The sequence below is a fragment of the Vulpes lagopus genome, chromosome 4 (assembly GCF_018345385.1).
Source record: "Vulpes lagopus strain Blue_001 chromosome 4, ASM1834538v1, whole genome shotgun sequence".
Taxonomy (NCBI): Eukaryota; Metazoa; Chordata; class Mammalia; order Carnivora; family Canidae; genus Vulpes; species Vulpes lagopus.
The window spans coordinates 90,869,103-90,887,760 of NC_054827.1; the positions used below are offsets into that span (position 1 = coordinate 90,869,103).

The window sequence follows — 18,658 nt, forward strand, 5'->3', positions numbered from 1 at the left end:
CGGTTTGGCGCCTGCCTTTGGCCCAGGGCGCGATCCTGGAGACCCGGGATCGAATCCCACATCAGGCTCCCGGTGCATGGAGCCTGCTTCTTCCTCAGCCTGTGTCTCTGCCTCTCTCTCTCTCTCTCTGTGACTATCATAAATAAAAAAAAAAAAAAAAAAAAAAGTTCCTTTAACAACATTAAAGAATGATTGCAAAAGAGATCACTTAAATTATTTATGGATAATTAAAACATAGATTTGCTAGTGGATTCCTTTAGTTATAGAAAAACACTGTAAAATGCCTCATAATATGCCATTGCAGCTTTAAAATGTATGTGGATGAATTTTTTTCAAAAAAAAAATTTCAAACTAAAGAAAAACTATGCAACATGCCCAGAATGTAACTGGGCTCTAACAAGATTCTCAAATGTTCAATCATTTCAGGGTAATCGTTGTCTTTTTTTTGTTTTTTGAGTTAAAAACAATCATATATATATTGATAGTAAATATTATATGTCTCTGAGTTTCAAAGTCTGGCTAGACTATTAATTAGTTATGACTTTGGGTAACTTACATAACTTCTTTGAACAATAATTTTTTTATATGTAAAATAAGGATGTCTCCTTTGCAGAATTTTGGGGGAGTGAATACTAAATATAATAAACCTGGGCAGCCCTGGTGGCGCAGCGGTTTTGCGCCGCCTGCAGCCCGGGGTGTGATCTTGGAGACCCTGGATCGAGTCCCACGTTGGGCTCTCTGCATGGAGCCTGCCTTCTCCCTCTGCTTGTGTCTCTGCCTCTCTCTCTGTGTGTCTCTATGAATAAATAAAATCTTAAAAAATAAATAAATATAATAAACCTAAAACAATGCCTAACATTGAGTAGGTTCTTAACAAATAATACTTATTCCTTACAAAAAGCTATGCTGGAATTTGGTTGTTTCTCACTAATTTTAACCTGTTTGTGATTTTTCTCCTGAGCCTTGTTAATTGTAGTTTCTACAACTTCCCTTTAATCATCAACCAACTAAACTTACTCCATTCGTCCTTAAATATTTACTGAATATGTGTCATGTGACAATTTAAATCTTTACTTGTTCTTTAATAATAATACTGACACTATTAAAAACATACAATATCTTTATACACTTAATTATTGCCTGTATTCCTAGACAGTAAAATGCTAAAAAGCAATGAATCTGTGGGACATGTGGTATATATCTCTTATTTTTATAGCACCCCAGTCAGGACCATCATATAGCAAGTCTTAATACTTTAAATGCGAAGATGAAGGGCAGCCCGGGTGGCTCAGCGGTTTAGCGCCGCCTTTGGCCCAGGGCCTGATCCTGGAGACCCGGAACAGAGTCCCACATTGGACTCCCTGCATGGAGCCTGCTTCTCCCTCTGCCTGGGTCTCTGTCTCTCTCTCTCTCTGTCTCTCTCTCTCTCTCTCTCTCTCTGTGTGTCTCTCATGAATAAATGAATAAAAACTCTTTAAAAAAATAAATGCAAGGATGAAGATAAACTATATTCATAAACTGTATCACCATAACAATATGTGTAGTTCTGTAACAGTATTTTTCAGCTTACTTGAGTAAGGAGAAGAAGATCTGAAATTACAGTAAAAGTGAAACAAATGAAAGGGCTGGGGAGAAAAACAGGAAGCAAAACACATTTACAAAATAGCCATTATGAGGATCCTACCAATATTTAAAAATACCATACTGCTTATACAGTAGTACTGTAAGATACTAATGAATTTCTCAAAATAACAGTTAAAGAGCTTAAAATTTAGAGACTCAAAAGCTTGAGGGTAAAAAACAGAAAGAAAATGTGTACATGCAGAGAGTAGGTATTAACAGCACTGTTCATCTATTATATATGTGTACTGTGTAGTTTTTAGACTAAAGGATTTTTTTACTGTTATAGTGAAATCTATAAAATACCAACTACCCGACAAGTTTTTATCCCACAAAACCAACAGATGTAAATAAAAGATAATGGAATAAAATTTCAATTTTATCCAACAACAACAAAGAATATTTCTGCTTGGAACATGCCTGGCTTGCCTCTCTTCTATACAACAGGAAACCAGATAAAACATGCCCTTTGAAATTCTGTTTCTGAAATCAGTCTGACTGCCAAATGTTAGAACTTTCTATCGGATGCATGGGATGCACCCTGTGGTGCTCACGGGGGGGGGGGGGGGGTGGCAGTGGGGGGGGGGGGGGAGAGCCCTCACTGTGGCTTGCTTTGAACATCTAGGGCCTTCCTGGTGACCAGAAAGCACCATGGTTTCCCCTCCAGAGCACGACTTTGCCTCAGGCGTGGATAGAGCCAGCCTGGGGTGCTCTCAGCCAAGGGTGTTGTGGCACCTCTGGACTTCTTTTTCACCTGGTTCAGAGCAAACCCAGAGCCAATTTTACCCCACCCTCATAGTACATTCACTTCTGCCCATACTGTCCCGTCAGGCGAAGGCTGATGGAGGCCGCTGGGTTGGCCTTGATCACACACACAGGGAGCCTGTGCTGGATCCAGCTCCGTCAGGGGGACTGGTTCTCATTTTCATCACTCCTTCCTAGTTCTACTGTTTATGCTTCTAAAATGAACAAGACTTGCGGGATCCCTGGGTGGCTCAGCGGTTGAGCGCCTGCCTTCGGCCCAGGGCATGATCCTGGAGACCCCGGTTTGAGTCCCGCGTCGGGCTCCCTGAATGGAGCCTGCTTCTCCCTCTGCTTGTGTCTCTGCCTCTCTCTCTCTCTCTCTCTCTCTCATGAATAAATAAAATCTTAAAAAAATAATAAAAATAATAAACAAGACTTGATCACACACACACACAAAAGTAACTGCACGCAGTGGATTAAGGTATCAATGAATCCCTCTCCCCACCCCATCCAGTTGTCCTTGAGTTAAAAATGTTAAAAATCAATACACAAGGGAATCCAAGACATATATGCAAAGTCACCTTAGGAATCAGAGTAACAGAATAAGACCTAGTGGTATAAGCACACTATAATAAAAATTGATGTTAATAAAAATGTTTTGATCCAAATGGAGTGTGGGTGGTTAGAAAACAGAAGAAGGAAAAAAGAAAGGAAAATAATTATTGGCAGTGCTTACTTAAATATCCATCTCTGTAAGAGGATTAACCTAACAATGTCACTCATCATTTAGAATCATAATTACTCCCCTTGGCAGAAAACAAAAATATGAGATTAAGATGTAGGAAGAAGACATCAAGCCTAGATTTGAGACCAGGAAACAAAGAGCAATCACAGGGCCTGAAAAAATGTGAAAGGATTAGAGGCTTTTGGGATACTGAGGCAGGAAACAGAGCTGAAGTAAGAATTAAGAATAGGAATAGCAGAAGCTTCCCTTCTTTGCACCTATGAGTCAATTAAAACAGGATGGGAGGTTCCATTCCAAATTATTATTCTCCCAGCTTCTCACTATTTCTCATCTACTCCTTCCTCTGCTTCTCCCATCACTGCTGTAAATGACTGCTATGGCAGACAAGGAATAGAAAACGCAAAATATTAACAGACAATAGTAATACACAAAGTAATGCAGGAGAAGGGGAGAAATGAGAAAGAACATAGTACCAGCATATGCAAAAAGGAGAGAGAAATTTTGCAGCGATCTGGCTGTGGGATCATTCATATGTAAAGAATGTACATAATCTCATCAGATTAACTACAAAGTTTTTATTTAACTAGATTTTATGACTGGCTTTGGTCTTTTTTTCTAAGTGCAAAAGTTTGTCCTATTATTCAAAAAATCTGGTAAGTCCTGTGAAAATGTGTTAAGGAAGCCTAATTCAAACTTGGGAAGCCATGAAGGGAGGACTATCACACACATACCACTTGTCAAAGCTTGCATAGTCCAGTTGGAAGAAAGATTTCCCCTTTGTCCAGCAATAGCAAGTTGTCCTCACCAAAAATACAATTCAAAAAATTTGTTGACACTGCTCCTGGGCACTTTAAATTGCCCAAAGGACCATTTGAGGTCTCCTAAATGGTCTCTATTCAGCTCCCCATCTCATGAACACAAGTATATCTTGGTAGTATTTTCCCACTGGTTTGAAGCCTTTTTACATAGACAAGCTACTGCTTCTTCAATAGCTAAAATCGTATTGAAAAAAAAAAAAAAATCCCTATCTGGAGAATCCACCCTGAGCTCCATAGTGTCTGGGGAACCCATTGTGCTGGTCAAATATTACAGCAAGTCTGTCCTGTTTGGGCAGTTCTACAGCATTTCCACTGCTACCATCCTCAGTGTTTAGAACTAGTCAAACCAGCAAACAGCATCATCAAAACTCAACTGGCAAATCTGTGGAAACTCTTGGCCAAAAGTATCGCTGATAGTCCTAAATCTCAGATCCGCTCCTTTAGAATTCATATACTGTCACCTTTGAGATAATTTTATTTTTTTTTATTTTTAAAGATTTTACTTATTTATTCACGAGAGACACACACACAGAGAGGCAGAGACACAGGCAGAGGGAGAAGCAGGCTCCTTGAAGGGAGCCCGATCCCAGAAATCCAGGATCACACCCTGAACCAAAGGCAGATGCTCAACGGCTGAGCCACCCCGGTATCCCCGAGATAATTTTATTTATTTTTTTTCCTTTGAGATAATTTTAAACTTTCTTTTTAAAAAGATTTTACTTATTCATGAGAGACACACATACACTCACACACACACACACACACACACACACACACAGAGGCAGAGGGAGAAGCAGGCTCTATGCAGGGAGCCAGACACGGGACTCGATCCGGGGCTCCAGGATCATGCCCAGAGCCAAAGGCAGATGCTCAACCACTGAGCCACCCAGGTGTCCCTCACCTTTGAGAGAATGACTGGATGCTCTAGCTTCCACTTCTTTTGACCTGCATCTAATAAAAAGATATACTCCAGTATTGCAAAGGCCTAATTACATCCCTCAAAAATAATCATGCTCTAGTAGGCCAATCTTTTTTTTTTTTTTTTAAAGATTTATTTATTTATTTATGATAGACATAGAGAGAAAGAGAGGCAGAGATACAGGAGGAGGGAGAAGCAGGCTCCATGCCAGGAGCCTGACGCAGGACTTGATCCCGGGACTCCAGGATTGCGCCCTGGGCCAAAGGCAGGCACCAAACCGCTGAGCCACCCAGGGATCCTCTAGTAGGCCAATCTTTTCACAGTACACTCCTGGGAGATGAAGCCCTCAAACTACACACTGCAACCTAGGGATTTCATTTCTTCGAAAAGATATCTCCAAAAAGACTCTCTTCAACCACATTGGAGAGGCCCTCATTAAGTGTTATGGAACAATCCTTGGATCACTAAACTCCAAAAGTTAACTCCTTGGATTCATGTGTCTCATCTAAAGAAAGCTCCAAAACCCTGACTGGAACTGCCTATCAACTACTGACCTCAAAATAAAGATTTCCAGGAAATAGAGCACAGGGCATTGAAGCAGACAGCTTCCCTAAGATGACAGGATCAGGCCTGTATATTTTCTTCTTTCTGCTTTTTCTTATTTCATTTTTCTCCTTGTCTATCCTCATTTGAATTTCCCAATCCCTTGACAAAACCTTATTGATTGTTGGATCGGTCTACAGGAGTTGCAACCCTTTAGTCTTCCCATAGCAAACCTTTTCATCATCTCCAATGTGACCACTAACTATACCCATATCCCTCCAGATATTTCTTACATTCAAACTTCTATAACCAGGTTTTCCTATACTTTGAGCTCTCTCCTACCATAACTCTCAATGCAACCAACCATATTTATTCTACCTATATGGTTCCCTTTTTGCTCTACTACTTTAGGTCACTGTAACAAAACAAGCCCCCTCTATACACCCCTCAAGAATAAAGTCCACAGAACAGAATAAATTCTCCCTAATTATTCCCCAAACACCACTGACACTTGGTCAAAGGGTCAATTGAATAATCCCAACTAACAGCACCATTAATAATCAAACCCTTGCAGGAGTCTTATGTGCACCACCTGGTTTTATCTGTGCAGCAAGTGCGCTATTCAATGGGCCAATGAGTGTTTATACAGCTGGCAGGCTGGAGGCTGACACATACTATGATTTCTAACTTGGCCCGTGGATCCACAATAAATCTGAAGCCTTTCATTAGTCCTCCCATTGGTCTTCCCCATCAAATCTTTATTGCCAGCTTAAATGGGAACTCCCAGGAGGTATACATTACTCTGGATTTGTCTCCATCATAAGGGCACTTATTCCATTGGTGGGTGTTCATGTCAGGGGATGATAAGGAAACACTCTCTGGAACTGGGAAAACTCGCTGATTCCAGCACCGAGGCAATAGCAGTCCAACAATGATCACTTGTCTCACTGGCTAAAGTAGTTTTGGATAGTCACATAGCCCTTAATTACCTATGTGCTGAACAAGATGTTTATGCAATAGCAAACACCACCTGTTGCATATAGATAACTGCTTCCACTGAAGCAGTAGAAAACCCCAAATTTATAAAATTAGGGAACAATTATATTGACTACAACAAATTCTGCCTGCAGATTGTCCACCTGACAATCTATGGTCTTCTGATCTCTTAGGCTGGTTATCTTTGGGCTTGGGCTCCTGGTTTAGCAGTACTACACAAACAGGGTCATTATCCTTCTCCACTTATTTCGTATACTAATTTTTAGGGTTTGTATCTGTTGCCTATCAAACCTTTGTAGAAATGGTGTACTCCAAAGGGTAATACTGGCACAATATTTCAAGATGATCTCCAACACTTGAAATCATAAGACAGACTTTCGATGGGAAATGCCTAAAGAGTTCTCTATCTTATCCTCTCAATGGTTTCCAACCTGTGCACTTCTGTCCAACATGGGACACGACACCCAGAAAAGGTCCTGGCTGGCACCAAGGGACAAAAATGATTCTAAAGGAACAGATGACCTCAACTCTTGATCAGTACCGCTTTAAAGAAAGATCTTTATCAAAGCAAGTTAATGTGAAAATATATTAGGGAAACCTGAAGTAAAACTGGAGTGGGAGAGCCATGAAAGGAGGGCTCTCACAAACTTATCACTCAGCTTGCATAGTCCAGCAGGAAGAAAGAAGATGGCTTTTTGGTGCCAATAGCCAGCTGCCCTTGCTTACAACCAATGAGAAGCCACCACCACTTCAGCTGTCATTTACCTCCAATGAACTTTTGTCCAAAATAACCTCTCCCAACTTCCTCTTTTCCTCTCTAAACGGAAGCTCTCTTCTGTTCTCTGGACTTGCCTATGGTTCACCATGGTTGGTTTGTCCCAAATTGCCATTCTTGAATAAACTCGAGTTCGCTAGCTGAATTGCTAACCTTTTTCTTTCAGAAAATTGACAATCCTATAAAGTTCATTCATAGGGATCCCTGGGTGGTGCAGCAGTTTGGCGCCTGCCTTTGGCCCAGGGCGCAATCCTGGAGACCCGGGATCGAATCCCACATCGGGCTCCCAGTGCACGGAGCCTGCTTCTCTCTCTGCCTCTCTCTCTCTCTCTGTCTCTGTGTGACTATCATAAATAAATAAAAATTGAAAAAAATATATTTATAAAAAAAATAAAGTTCATTCATAGACTAGTATGCTTGGGTTGCTTATACTACATATGAATATACGTGTTAAGACCTAAGTGTAACTGAAAACCATTAATTTGGAAGATACACATGCCCGATGTTGATCTAGATAGGTAAAATACAATCTTTTTTTGCACCAACATAAAAGATTAACAGACTAAGGGGAGCAATCATCTCAATATTCCTATATTCACTTTACACACATAGTATATCCACTTTTGTGAATACACCTGCAAGGATATTTTATAATAATTATGTATAATGTCACAAAAGATGAAAACATGCAAGTTTCTTGTAGCCTTTTACATTTCTGAAACTAGTGTTTACATGTTCAGACATGAACATAGATGCACTCACCACTATACAAATGAATATCCATTTTTATATACTTATGCAAATATCCATTCACAAATATCCATTTGGCAGCACAATAGTTGGGATATATATAATAAAAAGTGACTAAACTAATAATGCTATTTATTAAATTAGTATTTATTAAACACACATCCAAATTCATATGATTATTAAGGATGAAGCCAGCTATGATTTACACCCAGGGACTATCTGCTTGCTCACTCTGAACTAACATGAATCCCCATAGTGGCAATTCTTGAACAGGCCTCACAGGAATATTGAGAGAAGATAATATCATTGATTAGTATTCAAAACGGGGGTGGGGGGTGGGGGTAGGGGGTGGAAAATGCATCCAAAGGGGGAAGCAGTACCAGTTAAATCGGAAAAGGCAAAGAGACTGAAGAGTAGCTTTTATGTTTTTTTCCGAACTTCATTTTCATGACATGCTGAACGTCACAAACACAGTGATAAGTCATATAAAACGATCATTTTATATTATTTTGAATAGTTTATATGATAACTTGGTGGAAAGAGATCAGCAAACAAGGACAGTCCTCTTTTTAAAAAAATCCCCAAAGCCATTGTTTTAACTAAGAAGACCTGGGGTGGGGATCCCTGGGTGGCTCAGCGGTTTGGCGCCTGCCTTTGGCCCAGGGCGCCATCCTGGAGTCCCGGGATCAAGTCCCGGGATCGAGTCCGTGTCGGGCTCCCAGCGTGGAGCCTGCTTCTCCCTCTGCCTGTGTCTCTACCTCTCTCTCTGTGTGTCTATCATGAATGAATGAATGAATAAATAAATAAATCTTAAAAAAAAAAAAGACCTGGGGCAAGTGGCCTACAAAGATCCAGGATTAGATAACAGAGTAAAGAGAAAAGGCTTTGTCACTTTCAGGTGGTAGGAATAAAGGTTACCTTCTTTCAAACCCTAGTTAAGCTATTAAAGTTACATGTGTACCTTCCTTACGTTATTTTCTATTATAATCTCCTCCAAGGCAGAGCTCCCCTGTGCCCCCTTTTTACTTTTTACTGTCTTAAAATCACCCAGTAATTGGCATAGTAACCTGCATAGAGTATATTTGTTAAATTATTAACTGAAAGACTATAATACATGAATGATATCGAATACTTCCTAAGCACTGAGCACATAGGGACTAAGGATAGAAAAAAATGATGGAAAAAATGGATGAAAAAAATTTAAAATTCTTGCCCCTATGGAACTCACATTGTAGTGGAACAAAATAATGCATCCATTTAAACATTTATCATGGGATTTTCATATACATTAAATGATTTCTTTCTCAGAATGCCTCCTCCCTCAACCCTAGTTAAAAACAGACCACTACAGGGAAGCAATTTCCTACAAAGTGGAAACCTCGGAGATAGAAGTGCTGGTGGCTGCACCCACACACAACTTAGAAATGCACAGAAAGAGAAGGCAACAGAAAGTCCGTTTTCGATATAAACATATACTATGCTCCCCGGATGCTAAATCGCATTATTAAGTGGATTTCTCAACAATTCACAATCATTTCCTTAAGGTTAATGTCCTTTAAAACCTAAAGCTCAAAGAATCAAACATTAAATTTAACCATATAAGGTAATCAAAGGGAAAATAAAACTTGTTACAGTATTGAAAATTCTAAAGGCATAATTTTAGTAATTCAATAAGGAAAATATCCTAAGTGGATTTTTTTCTTTTATCTCTTTTGAATGACAACCTTGGGGTTAGGTGTTAACATGCTGTCAAAGTATTTTCAAAAGCATTATTTCAAGGTTTTATTCACCTGAATGACTTTCAATTATGAATTACTACTTGATTTCACAACGGGAAAGTGATCTGTAACTTATTTACGGCGGATCCAGCATCTCTAAGCCTCGATCTAGGGGAACGAAAGGACATCACAGGCACTTCTCATTCCGGTTTTTCCTGGATCCCAGTTAGGGCGGCCTCTGTCGCTAGGAGTCACACTTCTGGCCACATTGCCTTCTCCATTCTCAAAAATTTCAGTCGTTTTCCAGCCACTGCAGGATGCGGGTACTGCTTCTCACGTTTAATAACGAATTTTGTGGTTGGCGATTATTAGGAAATCGACAAGAGGTGAAAGAAGCAAACAAGAACTGAAGTCACAAAATTACATGCCTCACAATAAAAATCGTCCCTATCGTTTACGCACCGACTACTGGGCCTTGCGCCCATCGCCTCATCTCTTCTCGGGTCACTCGGCACCTCAGGCTCCCCCCGCGGCCCGGCCACCCTCAGAGCCGTGGAGTTGGCAACCGGGCTTCGGGGGCGTTTTGGCCCACAACGTGGAGCAAACCCCAGGCTACCATTTCACATTCTCACTTTACTTTAAAAACTCTTTAAACGTCGTTTATTCTCTGATATCTTCAAAATTACTCTCCACAAAATGAACGCTCGGAATCTAACAAATGCAAAGCGCTTGCCCCGGTGAGGCGCGGCACGCGCCGAGTGTGAGGCGCGAGATAGGAGACTTTCGGCGGGGGGCGGCCGGGTCACCAGCGAGGTCGCAGACCCACCCGGCGCGGCGGAGCCCGCCCGCACCCCAGGAAGCCGCGCGGCGTTCCCGGGCCTCAGCAGGCGGCCGCGGAGGGCGGGCCCGGGTCCCCCCTCCCCCCCAGCCGGCGCGGCTTCGTCATAAACACGCCAGGCAGAGACAAGAAGCGCGGCCGCGGGGACGGATCACACAACCGGTAGACGAAGCCCACCCGCCACTGGACCGGTCCCCCAGGCGACAGCCTTCGGGACGCCAACACTCACCGGTGGCCTCAGGATCGCGACTACAACTCCCAGAAGGCCGCGCGCCCCACGCTGCAGCGCCCCTCCCAGAATGCAGCGGGGCGGGGGCCCCGTCCCTCCTCCCTTGTCCGCTCCGCCCGCCTCTCCGCCCTGCGTCCCCGGGGGGAACCCGAGGTAGGGTGCGGGAGGGGACCGCCGGCCCTCGGCGTGCTCCGTCAGACGTCGGAGGGGGCGGGGGAGGGGGACGGGACGGGGCGGGGGAGCAGGGGAGGACGGAGGGGAGGGGACAGGGGAGGGGTGGGTAAATAGTGGGCCAGGCAGGAAGATGGCGGCCGCAGCGGAGGTGTGAGTGGAGCGGGGCTCTGGCTGGGCTTTCTCTTCCCGTCTTTCCTGTTCCTTTTCTGTTGGAGGCCGGTACCGAAGGGGCTGCGTTCGGGTGGTGGCGCCGGGCGCAGCGCAGGGGCCACGGCGGCGGCCGACGGCTGGAAGGGCAGGCTTCCCTCGCCGCTCGTCCTCCTTCCCCGGTCCGCTCGGTGTCAGGCGCGGCGGCGGCGACCCGGCGGCCGGACTTCGTGCCCCCTGCGGCCCCCCCCCGCGCCGGAGCGGGCACTCCTCCCTTCCCCGCCCCCCGGGCCCTCACCCCGGCTCCTGGGCGCTTCCTCCGGCGCGGCTCGGGGAGCGGGGGCTGGTCTCCCGCTCGGCTGTCGCGCCTCCATGTCGGATAACCAGAGCTGGAACTCGTCGGGCTCGGAGGAGGATCCGGAGACGGAGTCCGGGCCGCCCGTGGAGCGCTGCGGAGTCCTCAGCAAGGTGAGCCGCCCGCGAGGTCCGGGGGCCAGCGGCTCAGCCCTCACCTGCCGCGAGGCGAGGCGCGGCGCGGCGCCGAGGGCGTGGGGTGGGGCCGGGCTGCCCTGGGGTGCGGGGGTGCGGATGCGCGGGTGCGCGGAGGAGGGGCTCGGTGGCCGCGGCGAGCGCTGGGGAGGCTTCGGCTCGGGAGCTGGACTCGGCACGTCCGTCGGGCGCGGGAACCGGGCTGGGCGGCAGCGCTGTGGGAGCTTGCCCGCCGGCGGTGGGGAGGGGTCTCAGGGACACTTCGGTGCTGCTCTCCGCAGTCTTTCCCCCAGTTCAAAAGAGAGCTGTTGGCTTGGTACGTGACGGGTACAAGAAACATTCACGGTAACAGGAACAGATCGGAGCAGAGGCTGACCTTTAGTCCAGGAAGAAGAGCGCTGTTAATAATAAAATATTCTTGCCGTCACAGGGCCAGAGTGAGGAAAACCCTTCTTACCTTTCCTGATGGTTTAAAAAAAACACCCTTTTTCAAAATTTTAGCAAAGCACATAGTTGTAGGACTGGCTGTGAAGGCTAATTAGTTAAAATGGATGAGGCCCTTTTTTAAGAGAAGATGGGTGATTTATTTCTTTTGATAGTACATGGTTTGGGGCTTGTTTGTTCGTTTAGAGTTTTAGCTAAGAGAGGATTCCACATTCCCCTTTTTTACTTCCTTGTTCCTTTCTGTTAGATTTTTAGAAATGGCCAGTCCTTCAGCAAGCTGGTCATAAGATTCGAGATCATGTGCAGCCACTGGCTATTAAGAAACCACCCTGCTTCCAGTACATGTACTTTGGCTAAGCATTTGGATCTTTATTGCGGAGTTGTTTCATATTAGGTTTTCCTGTTATCTATTCAGGGCTGGTGAGAAAGGCGTTAGTTAGGTAAAACATAAGTGCCACAACCAAGATCTGCGAGTGTTAACGTTTATTTACACAGGAGAATCATGATGTGTGTTGATACTGGGATCATTGGAATTGCAGTGAAAGGCTTTCCGTAAAGCGAAGGTCGAAGCTCCCTCGGGTTCCTTTAGATTAAATGTGTCTTGTAGTTTTGGAGTCTGTGTTGAACACTTTGTGTCGTAGGTATACGTTTTCAGGTGGAATTTCAAGTGTGTTCTTTGCTTCTCAATTCTGATAGACTGATCAATCACTTTTCTCATTAAATGAGAAGTAAACATACAAATTAGTACTCTGGTGGTGCTGAGTATTTTACAAAATAGGCTGACCTTTTGACCTACTTGATATTACTATTTTGGAGGGTTGAGGGGTGACTAGTGGAAAGAGTCCTCAGTGCCCTGAGTATTCAGGGTTTGAAGAGCAGTATAGTAGAGACAATGTTCTGTGACAAAGTATGGAAAATCATCTCCTTGATATTTAAATGTCAAGAAATGTACTTTTTGATCGATTCTATGATGGTTGAATAACTTTTATGTTGCTGCATACATAGAATTAACAGGAATAGTTTTTGGTATTTTGTTAACAGCAATGAAGGAAATTTCCCTGAAATTTAACAGTGCATTGTTATACATAATGATTTCTGGAAGCTTTTTAATCAAGAATATTTTATATTGAATCCATGTTTTAAAATTTAAAGTACATATATATTTTGATCTGTTTGTATTCACCTGGTAATTTATACAAGAGTTAAAACTCAGCCTCTGTTCTTTTTCTTCAATTAATGTAGATAAGTCTCAGTACTAATGTGTTTTGTTTCTGCCCGTCCAAAACAGACTGAATTTGGAATGGGGGGAGGTGATAAACTTACTAGAAATATACCGGTCCAAAAAAAGGAAAGTTGTTTTTTCCTATATGGTAATTTACAATACATGGAAATACCTATGAAGCATATTTTCCGTGGAATCACTTCTTAAGCATGTAAGTTCCACAAGTTCTGGATAGACAATAATTCTAGGTGATTGATAGCAAATATCAGGATGGATATTGATGGGAAGAGTCATGCCTTGGTGGGACTTGAGAACAACTAAATCTGGATAAAATAAATCTCAACAAGCTTCTTGTGGATTCTCTCCATCCTTCAAGGTTTACCTTATCTTGTATTTCTCCGCACACCTGTTAGCTGAAATTCTGTCTTTAGAGTTCTTTTTTTTTTTTTTTTAAGGTATTATATATTTATTTGAGAGAGCGAGAGAGAGCACATGAGCAGGGGGAGTGGCAGAGGGAGAGGGAGAAGCAAACTCCCCACTGAGCAGGGAGCCTGACGTGAAGTTCCATCCCAGGATCCTGGAATCATGACCTGAACCTAAGGCAGCTGCTTAACAAACTGAGCCACCCAGGTGCCCCCATCTTTAAAGTTTATTTAAAACACTATTCTTACTGTGAAGCCTTTTCTTATTTTGCCAATCATTCCATAGTGCCTTCCTTTAAGTTCCCATAGTATTTTATTCGTAACTTGTTCTGAATCTTACTCTAAATGTATTGTTTTCCTTTTGAAATTATGCTTGCTGGACTATTGGGAACAGAAATCTTTGATTCTGCTTCTGTGTTTAGCATATTGCCTTATCTCTGTTAGATAGAGGGAATAGAGGGAATGTTATGAGAAAGGCAAAAATCTGCCTTCTAGGAGAAGCTAACATTTACTGAATAAAGGTCTGGAAGTTTATGTAACTTATTGGGTCCTCTATAAGAAAAAAAATATGGGAACGCCTGGGTGGCTCAGCAGTTGAGTGCCTGCCTCCCTTTCGGCCCAGGGAGTGATCCTGGGGTCCCGGGATCAGGTCTCGCATCGGGCTCCCTACATGGAGCCTGCTTCTCCCTCTACCTGTGTCTCTGCCTCTATCTCTCTTTCTCTCTCTCTCTGTCTCTCATGAATAAATAAAATCTTTAAAAATATATATAGAATTATAGACACAATTGTCGGGACCCATTCTATCACTTTGCAAGAGGTCTGTTCTAGTGAACTGCAACTGAAGGTTAAACTTCATTAGTTCTGCATAACTCTGTCCTCAACTGAGAAAATACTATGTGCCTGGCAGTGTTCTAAATCTATCCTTGTTTAATCTTGACAACTTTAAAACTTGGAGTTTGACAGAGAAACAGAGAATAAGTCACTTGACCACAGTCACACAGTTACTAGCCCTCTGAGGGGCAGTAATTGGAAACGAGATAGGATTAAGATATGGAGATCCGAGCAGTTTGTGTTACTGGCAATGAGGAATTGTCCCTGTAAATTTTGGAGCTAGAGATTCAGTGAGATTACTATGTAAGATAAGTAAGCCAATGTGCTTAATAAGTAAATAAGATTATGTAAATTATGAAAGAAAATGCAGAAGATACTAGAGGTAAGGTTGTTAAGCCTTCTCAGTAGTCTAGTAACCTGATAATTTGATTGGATTAATTGAAAATAGAGAACAGCCAAATTTAAGGGCTTAATATGAAGGAAAGATGAATAGGAGTTGATGACAGGCTATAAAGATTGAAAGGAACAGTATCTTTTATAAATATAGTAGAAGTATTCATGATTGTTTTTCAGCCATTCAAATGACAAAGAAAGTAAAGCTTGGAAAAGTTAAATAACTAATGGCGTTTTCTCTTGTGAAGGATGGTTTGATGTTTTTGAGAGTCTTATCTGATTTTGTATGCACTAACTACTCTGTCCATACAATACAGGAACACTCAGCCAGGTCTGAATCTGAATGACTGCAGAAATACCAGTATAGCAAAAGAAATAGGAACATAGGGAGCCAAGTACACCTTAGAGGAGGAGATGAATTCAGTTTTATATGTAACCATCATTGTTTGAGTCAAGGTGTAAGTGGTGATAAGTTAAGGGAGTTAGAAATAAGGAAATGGGGGCACCTGGGTGCTCAGTCAGTTGAGCCTCTGCCTTCGGCTCCGGTCATGAACCCCGGTGTCCTGCGATGGAGCCCCGGTCCTGGGGTGGAGTCCCACATGGGCCTCCCTGCCCAGTGGGGAGCCTGTTTCTCTCTCTCCCCTACTCTTGTGCTCTCTCAGTCAGTATCTCTGTATCTTTCTCTCAAATAAATAAATAAAATCTTGTGAAAGAAAGAAAGAAAAGAAGAAAAGAAAGAGAAAGAAGGAAGGAAGGAAGGAAGGAAATGGTGATTAGTGCGCTCTTAGAAAAGAAAGTTAAATTGCCAGCATGGATGAGCTCTCAAGGAGGGGTTGTAATGATGGGTCTTTGAAGATTTGAGAGCTGAACTGTCTTAAACGTGCTGAGTAGGGAATAGAAAAGTAAAGATTTCTCAATGGGTACAGAGCATGAGCCAGTGCAGTATATTTTTGAAAATCCATTTTGAATTAGTTTTTGGCAGATAATGTTGGAATTAGATAGTTTTTGGAATTGTCTATACATACATAAAACCCCAAGAGCATAAAAATATGTGAAATCAAGAATTCCAATAGAGGTTACATTTCTGCCTTTGCAAGTTAATTGATTGTGATCTGCAACGTGTAACAAGACTTCAGCAACACAGAAACCATTTATAGGCACTAGAAACTGATAATCCAAGTATGTTTTTGAAAACCATTTTTTTTATAGTTATGTAGTTACTCTTGGATTTAAAAAATAGATCTTAAGAGAAACTTGGAAAATGTATTAACTTTTAAATATATAGTATTGAATTCTTTTTTTTTGTTTGTTTTTGTTTTTTTGTTTGTTTTTGTAGTATTGAGTTCTGAGGAGTAAAAAGTAAAGTTGATGTAGACTTACTAAACATTAAGGGTCTAGTATTTTTGCTTGGATGTAGTTAAAAATATGTGTTTATATAGGAACAACTTAAAAGTAAAATTTTGCCATGATTAGCTTCATACTTCTATTGTTTTCAAAGCTTCATGCAATACCTGCCTTAGAGAATGAGAGGCTATATAAGCAAACTTACTTTCCTATTGAATATGTTAATTATGGCAGGGACCAAAACAATCTAAGTGTCATGAAGTTGGTGAGGAGAAGAGAGTGAACACACACAAAGAAAAAGCAGAATTTTTAGCAGAATTTTTAACTGAAATCTCCTGTTTTATTCCTCAATTGATAAAGGGAAGAAAATGTATTATTTTGTAAAAACTGAAAATTATACAATCTAGAAAATCTCAGCTTCTCATTTTTTATAATCATTTTTACTGTTTATAATTAAGTTAGAACTTTCCACATTTTGGTTTTAAAATTAGATTGATAGCTGTTTCAGAAAGTTTGGATTTCTAAAATACTGACTTTTATATTTTGTTTTCCTTTTTTTTTCCCTCCCCGCCCCCCCTTACCTCCAGTGGACAAACTACATTCATGGGTGGCAGGACCGTTGGGTAGTTTTAAAAAATAATACTCTGAGTTACTACAAATCTGAAGACGAGACAGAGTATGGCTGCAGAGGATCCATCTGTCTTAGCAAGGCTGTCATCACAGTAAGTTCCTCTTCTTCCTTCAACAAGTATTTATTGAGCATCAGCTATGTACTAGGAACTTGGGACAGATCTGTGAATAAGAGAGATAAAGATCTTTGCCTTTGTGCAGTATAGAGTCCAGTATTTCTTTCCATAAAGCTATTTTAGAGTGTTTATTGCTAGATATTATTTTATAAAGACAGTATTTATCTAGTTATAGTAAGTAAGCTCTTACGAGATTCAGAGAAAAAAGGTATTTGAAGACTTCATATCTGATGAGATCAGAACAGTTATTTGGCAGGTTACCGAAAAAGTTAAAGCAGAAAACTAAAAAAACATGTATCTTAACATTTAAAAACTTTAACTTAAAATATATAAATCTGTATTCATTGCCAACTTTTTGATGTAATGCTAACACCATCTCTTCGAATGTGCAATTGAGAGAAGTTGTTCTTGTAAACTATGTTCATGATGCATGATTTGCAGTTTCCAGTTTTGATTTCTCTAAAGTGGAATAAAAGCTAAAGATAGTTTTGAAAAACCCTAAGTATAGGTTTTTCTGACTTTTTTATGTTTTCCTTAATATTTTACAGATGTTTCACCTTTGTCTAATTCAATACCTTTTTAAAGAATGACTCACTTTTATTGAGTCCTTCTACTTAGTTTGCATTCCGTTTAGTTTACATAGAAACAATCCTCTTTTTGCACTTGTATTCTGTAGATGTACGTAATATTAATTATGTAAAGACCGCCACGGGTAAACTGGCATAAACAGGGTTGGGAACCACCAACTGATTTGTTAACCATAACCTGTGGGATCAGAAGTGGCTAAATATACTAAAAATAGCATGCAAGTTGAGAGTACTCAGTGTGCCATGGCATATTTAATGAAAGAACAAAAAAGGTGTTGGCTAAAGCAGGTCAGTTAAATGGAGGTCAGTTTAGGGTGCTCTTGTACTGAAAATCTAGAAATGGGTATGTTAAAACCTAATCATAGATTTTACTGATGCAGTCATAGAGAATTCACATTACAAAAGAAATTATATTGCTTGTAAAAGTAAAAAGTATACTTTAAATCTGTGTTGGATTTCTTAATCTGAGTTACATAGGTTTATGTTACACATTTGAGGAAAATCTTACAGTATTTTCCTCTTTTTTTTTTTTTTGTACATTCTGCCCCTCATGTATATTCAGAGTTTGGAAAAACACATAGTTGAATATTGAGTTGGAAAAACTTGCAGAGGAATTGTTTGTAAGTGTTAAGAATGAAACTTCTACTCTCCATTTTTGAGATCAGTTTTAAATAAATATTAATTTAAAAAAATTTTAAAGAAAGTTTGAACATAAAAGCTCAGTATTTTTTTTGACTTGTATGTTGTACATTATGGTGCATCTTGAATTTGTGTATAGTTTCGTATTTGGGCGTTTTATTTCCCTTGAGATAGATCATTATGCTAGAGGACAGAATAGTGGATAGGAACATGTTTTATAATCTTGAAGTGTCTTTGATTCTTCATTTCCTTCCTTTTGCATATCGTCAGATGCTTTTTAGTTACTGTGTGTGACTCTTTTGAAAATATGTTGTTGGTTGATGTGAAAATGGGATGAATGAAATTTTTATTGTTTACTAAATAGTATTCCTAGAGTACTGTTATGTTATTTTCTTTTATTTATTTATTTATTTATTTATTTATTTATTTATTTATTTATTCATTCATTCATTCATTCATTCATTCATGAGAGAGAGAGAGGCAGAGGCAGAGACACAGGTAGAGGGAGAAGCAGGCTCCATGCAG

The 18,658-nt window shown here is 41.2% G+C and overlaps 2 protein-coding genes across 11 annotated transcripts in view; one reads left to right on the top strand and one right to left on the bottom strand.

The window, feature by feature from the left end:
- POLK (DNA polymerase kappa) overlaps window positions 1-11,444 on the bottom strand; it is a 73,540-nt gene extending 62,096 nt beyond the window's left edge. For 5 of the 7 annotated variants that reach the window (XM_041751891.1, XM_041751890.1, XM_041751893.1 and 2 more), the window contains exon 1: window positions 9,701-11,103. The gene's annotated coding sequence lies outside the window, so the exon portion shown is untranslated. Of the gene's footprint in view, window positions 1-9,700; window positions 11,104-11,314 lie in introns of those variants that run through there. The other 2 variants (XM_041751886.1, XM_041751887.1) reach the window with 2 other exon arrangements.
- Window positions 11,352-18,658, top strand: part of CERT1 (ceramide transporter 1) — a 111,013-nt gene continuing 103,706 nt past the window's right edge. For all 4 annotated transcript variants that reach the window (XM_041751897.1, XM_041751895.1, XM_041751894.1 and 1 more), the window contains exons 1-2: window positions 11,352-11,484; window positions 16,749-16,883. In XM_041751897.1, the coding sequence (XP_041607831.1) occupies window positions 11,389-11,484; window positions 16,749-16,883 (231 nt within the window). In that variant the 5' untranslated portion in view covers window positions 11,352-11,388. The remainder of the gene's footprint in view (window positions 11,485-16,748; window positions 16,884-18,658) is intronic.